The 6,040-nt window shown below is 35.3% G+C and overlaps 1 protein-coding gene across 1 annotated transcript; it reads right to left on the minus strand.

Moving 5' to 3' along the window:
• Positions 1 to 360: 360 nt before the first annotated feature.
• Positions 361 to 4,836, minus strand: LOC115925482. Its single transcript, XM_030989431.1, has 4 exons — positions 4,230 to 4,836; positions 3,514 to 3,609; positions 1,730 to 1,909; positions 361 to 896 (listed from the first exon to the last, which is right to left on the minus strand). Exons 1-4 carry the CDS (start codon positions 4,455 to 4,457, stop codon positions 723 to 725), a joined length of 678 nt encoding a protein of 225 aa, XP_030845291.1. The 5' UTR covers positions 4,458 to 4,836; the 3' UTR covers positions 361 to 722.
• Positions 4,837 to 6,040: the final 1,204 nt, after the last annotated feature.

Consider the following 6,040-nt stretch of genomic DNA (forward strand, 5'->3'; position numbering starts at 1 on the left):
CTAGACAATTTCTATCTTTCAATTCATTGAAAAGAAGTTTTTTTAAAAATACTATGATTGATGGGTTAGAAATGAGTGTTGAACACTCGAGAAGGCTAATATATCGTGCAATAAAGAATGATATTGACTTCAGGTAGCAAGTGTTTATTTTGACAGCTGGCCATCAATTCATGTAAGGAAGTATCGAAAGGTCAGATATGCTGTTTTTGTGCTGCTCAGATGATGTTATGTATTACCATGGACCATGTTATTACTAATCTACTGAGTATTCAGAAAAAAAGGATAAACTGTTTTAACGCATGTGCCATGTAATAAAATAAATAAATGTCCACTGCGTGTGAAGCACAAGAGTACGAAAATTAGAGTGCAAGCCAAGCTCTATAAGGTCTATAAGGAAGCCGAAAAATGAGAGACAAATACAGAATGTCGAAAGTTTGAGAGAAATCTAAGAAAAACAAAGGCATCCCGATTCATTAATTTTGGAAAATACTTTTTATCGTTTTGTGTGTGGAAGCTTATAGGAAAATTGTCCAACGCCACATCGCTGCGGCATGACCGACTCGGCTTATTTACAGTGTCCATACCTAGAGTGATTACAACTTTCAAACTTTGATTTCTTATTATTTTTTCCGGTTTCCTTCAAAACGTTAACCAGATTGCTTTTCTGATTTTCTGCTTTCTTTTAGAGCAGTTGTCTATTAACGTTGGATTTTCCTTAGATGCTATGAACAAATGGATTCGGCTATTTTGCTAACACTGACGCTGGTAAAAACAAAAGATTGAAGCCAAACCATTGACTCTTTGATGTTGTTTAGGACGGAACAGTCCCTTCCATTTTGATCGGATCCTTGTTCGTATGTGACCGTCACCATGGCTCCAGAGGCAGGAAGATTACACTGTAACCAAGGAAACCATTGAAATGTTATTAAAAATAAAGAGTCAGAACTAGCACATGTGCTAGTCGAGCCTGACTCTCGTTTTCTAAAGCCTAACATAAGTAAAATAAGGATGGGTTTCCAATCCCTATAAATAAGATTTGTGTATAATATTACAATCCAAACAATCAGACTTGTTGCTTTAATTACAAAGTTATAATTTGCGGTTTTACGAAAGGAAGTTTTTGATTTCTCCATTCTTAGATCAGGAAACGTAATATTCCATATGTTAATCCCAACATACGAAACAGAAAACTTTCCTTGTCTGTTTTGAATAAGGGGAGATGAAATTTTCGACCCGACTTTTGTTTCGTGGAATATTTATGTTGTATCATACTGCAATAATGTTTTAAGGAATGAGGTAATCGTTCATTTATGAAATCAAACACAAAAGTACAAATATATAATGTATGCAATTTGAAAACATTCAGCAATTAGGGGTCATGAAACAGTGCAATAGTATTGGTACGATGTGGCTTGAAAGTTGTAGCACGTGTAGCCATCTTTTGAGTATAAAATAAACAATTCAAGTGTGATTCATATAATATCAAGTTCTCCCCCAAACCTCGATGCCATGTGTAATATGTGGCTGTATTAGACCTTTATACAACAGTATCAATATATATTTAGGTACAAAGTGCCGTAATTTAAAGAGGATATACCGACCTTTCTCGGTATACAGTAATTAACAGATTTGAAATGTGATTTCCATGCTAAATGTCTGTCACTGGTAATGCCTACAAAATAATGTAGCTTCCTGTACTTTTTTTTTCGATTGTTCAATTGTAACTCACCTCGCACGAGCTCAGTGTTGTATGAACTTTGCGTGACATCTGACTAAATCTGCTTTCTAGTGTAGTGTAGTTTTGCCCTCTGACTTCTTCCAAATTAGAACTGCTTTTAACAAGGCGCAGGACGGATTCGTAGTACTGTATATGAACTAAAGTTTTATTCAACTTATCAAGGGAGCTCACCTATGAAGAGGATCACAGAAAATAAGACAAATAGAAACAAAAGTTAATCACCAAAGACCATTCGATGGGTTTAAGGCGCTTGATTTGAAGATGCGAAGGTCGAGGGTTCGAATCACGATACTGCACTAATATCCTTTGGCAAGATATTGACCTGCAATTGCTACTCTCCACCCAGGTGTTAAATGGGTACCCGGTAGGATGCGACCGTCATTGTTGGTCAAACCGTTTTTGAGCGTCATGTAACGCCTGGCTGGAATGCTCCCCAGTGAGTGGAGATTTTGCATACATTGTGTGCGGGCAGGCACTGAATCCAATGACCGGGGTAATAGTATACTTTTTAAAACGCTTAGAGACATTTGTATTAAGCGCTATATAAAAATTAAATATTATTATAATACTTTTCTATTCCTATTAAGGCTGAAGATTAAGTTCTTAGTAGGTCCATGGTACGGGTAAGCTTTCTCCGAATTGCAAGAAGGTATATCAAAACCAAGTAACAAAACGAAAAATGACACCCTTCCCCCAAAATAGAACACTCCAAATATCCTACTAACCTCTGGCGAAACGAGTAGGAGTTCTTATTACAAATAAATGCAAAATGTTTTTTTTTTAATTCAGCCGGTCTTATTTTCATATCTGACTTCCGTGAAAAGAAAAATAAGCAAGTTTGCATGAAAAGTGAAGTTTTCTAAAAAAAAAATGCGTTTCTCTCCAGCTTAGAGGTGCCAGAGAGCCACTTGGGTAACCTTTAACAAAAGTATAATATAACAAATAATATCGCACTCTTTCTGTACTTTTTGTCGGAAAAAATAGTAATCCAGCACACTGTCGTCTCTTTTTGCGTTGGAAAAGAGCAAAATAGCGAGTTTTAATTGCACTTCGGCCGGTCTCGCAAGCCCTCCCTCAATCAATATACCAGTTTGTAATTTGGTACAAAATTGTAAAACCCACTGAGACTTATACTGGATACATGCTAATGAAATGTATGTAATCATTATTCATGCATGCACCTGTGATGCATTTTATTGAACACAGGTGGAAGTAATCCTTTCAAGAGGGCAACAAAAGAATCACCTCCATGACTTTAGCTATGGTTATTTCAAAAGGCACAAAGTGGGATTTATCTATGTTTAAAAGATTTGTGGATATTTGGGGTCATCTGACTCATGTGCTAACTACGAACAAGTCTATTGTGGTCAGACGGCTTCGGGATGAGCGGCCAATGAAAATACTAATCGTTAGCTTTCTTCTGGTATTAAGCTTGGTTTGATTGGTTGTTTATTGTAAACAGTTTTACCCATTCACATAATGGAACTACCTGCCTGATGAAGACAGTTCCTCGTGGGCACTCAACACTGTGTGGGAGTTAGTTTGTGGTAAACTTCTTTTAAGGTACAAATCCAAGCAAACGTTTCCATATGTTTCTTATTTACAATGAAAACGCTTGCGCCCTTTGATTTGATCAGCGAACTTCTAATAAAAATAGAATATGAAGAAGTGTAATTGAACTACTTCTTTGTTTGTTTGTTTGTTTCGATGTTGGGGGTTTAAAATCAATTTCAGATTTGGTAATTAACTTTTAATATTTAAACAAATACACTTACCGAGTCACTTGCACTAATGGCTGGCAGTACGGATGGTGTTGGGGAAATACCATAGTCTGAAATAAGACTACTACCTACAGAACAAGTCCAGTTACTCTGTGTAGAAAAAAAAAAAAATGATCTCAAGACTCAAGATTAAAATTAATTGTCGGTATATAATCAAGAAATGTTGCTTTCCATCGGTGTTATACAAACAATGTAAACACAGGTAAAAACATAATATTTTTTACTTTTTTTTAATAGTTTATCTTGTTACCTATTCGGCGGTACCTGTGCTAGGTAGGGCTATCAAAAGCGAACTAAATCATTGTGACCCTCGGGTCTCTCCTCCCGGAATAACTGATTGGTGTTGTGCATGTGGACCACTAACCCGGGGTTTCCCCGTACTCGAATACCGATTAGTACAGTAGTTTCTAGAACGTGCAAAGATGGTGACATTTCTCAATCTATTAAAACGGGGCCTCCGTTTAACGTTCTATCCGAGGGACGAATTCTTTTACCCTGTAACATAGCCTGCCTCTATGAAGCAGGGAAAAATGGACGTTAATACACGACGCATTCGACAGGCCTCACCACGCTCGCTATAATAAACACATATAGGCTTTCTATTTGAGGCAAACATTTTGTAATTATATTGCGCCCCTTTTATTTTTTTCAACAGTAATAATAATATTAACAATAATAATAAGAAGAAGAGGTAGAAGAAGAAGAATTACCAAAAGAATATTAGTCAAGCCGATGATATGTTGGACATCACGACGTAACTCGTAGGCCACTGGAGGGGGGCAAGTCTGTGACGACGCACTAAGTAGTTTTCGTGTTGGAAGACATGATACTTTGATTCCCATGGCAACTATGATCATTACTAGCAAATTAAGGGTGCCTAACACAAAAGGGAAAAATGAAATGGTATCATGAAATGTATTAACGAGGGATGGAAACATCTTCAAGAAAGAGGCATAGATAGAAACCCCTATTTCAGTTTTTACAAAAAGTATTTATTGCTCTCAATTTGATTATCCTCGGTAACAATGCATATTTAACATGATTACAAAGGATTTCGAAAAATCAACCTCAAATCCCCAACCGACGTTGAGTATGAACAACAGGTGGAATTGACTGTAATGAATGAATACCACGCTTATGAAATTCAAAATGTATAATAAAACTTACTAAATGATAAAGCACTTAGATATGTCGGAACATATTCATGACATGGGATATGCAAAAGGATATTGATGTTGTCCTTGATTTACTTCTAGACAGTTTTTTAATAATAATTTTAAGTCTATTGCTTCAAATCAAAGTACATACTAGAGCAGTTGGTGAAGAACATGTACATCAATATAATAAAAACATTGTAATGAGTGGTACGTTATAAAATGTAGCGTACAGAAAATTGCGAAGATAACAGTGATAACCATATTATCAAATTTCAAATTCAAATTTCAGCATCTTTCATTGTCTTGTTGCATTATCCCGTTCCACTTGTTTCTAATTAAATAGTTTCCACCTTTATTTGTATGAACTTAGGTAATTTTCTATGCATTTATTTCGAAAAGGAAAGTGTTTACTATACATCACAAAAGTGTTAATTATTTTGTCACTAGTCTCGACTCCAAAAGAAAATGTCTGTGGGTGAAAATGGAAAACTAGATATTTTAATTTTACGGAGCCAGTCTCTGATATCTTTCCTGGATTTGTTTTGCAACAGGAAACGTATAGAACAAATAAATTAACGTTTGCATATTTGTTTGACAAAAATTGCATATTAGTGTACTTTTTATACCAATACGGTGCACATTTTTATTCGCAGAAATCCTTCGATGCAGGAATTTGAGCTAAAATGTTCCTAATCTTGACTATAAAATTGTAAGGGGTGGCTTTGTGCAACTATGCCACTGTAATGTTATTTCAAGCGGTTTAGGAATTTGTGCTCTAAGTCAAATCCAGCTTCCATTTTTTGAACTGTTTTGTGATATTTGTTTTTGAACATAATTCCTTCACAAACAGAGAATAGCTAATTTTATCACTTGTTTGTACTATAAAACTATGAATTTTCTTAACTAAAACCACCCCTGTTTCTTCAGATGTGTTCTCTCTCATAAATTGTTTCCAACTTGCAGGAATAGCGGATATAATAGCACATTAATAAAACAAAAATGTATCGATCTCACGCCTACAACAGAACTCAGTGAGAGATATGAAGCTACCATTTTCAATCAGAAGATCTTCTAATTAAAGTACCCCAGCTTCAACTTATGTTTTTATGACAGATAATCTGTTTATAAATTTGTATAAATGTATCATACCATACCACGATGGTTGAAATGAAATTTCTTTCAAGATAACTAGGTTATAGTACTTATAGTACTATCAGGCTGAGAGAACATGTTTCCAACAAAATATTTGATAAGCGATCTCTGATATCTTTCTATTTGAACTTTCCATTGAAAATCCTCTTTTCACCATACTTCTTTAAGAAGACATCAACAAGTATTTTTTAATCCACCTTCTTCATACGTAT

The sequence above is a fragment of the Strongylocentrotus purpuratus genome, unplaced genomic scaffold (assembly GCF_000002235.5).
Source record: "Strongylocentrotus purpuratus isolate Spur 01 unplaced genomic scaffold, Spur_5.0 spur5_scaffold_18, whole genome shotgun sequence".
NCBI lineage: Eukaryota > Metazoa > Echinodermata > Echinoidea > Camarodonta > Strongylocentrotidae > Strongylocentrotus > Strongylocentrotus purpuratus.

Excerpts from the sequence above, each read along its gene's own strand:
- LOC115925482 (XM_030989431.1), bottom strand. The coding sequence starts at position 4,457 with ATGTTTCCATCCCTCGTTAATACATTTCATGATACCATTTCATTTTTC. Across the intron at positions 3,610-4,229 it reads GCTTGACTAATATTCTTTTG|AGTAACTGGACTTGTTCTGT; the intron begins GTAATTCTTCTT and ends TTTTCTACACAG. Across the intron at positions 1,910-3,513 it reads CCATTAGTGCAAGTGACTCG|GTGAGCTCCCTTGATAAGTT; the intron begins GTAAGTGTATTT and ends TCCTCTTCATAG.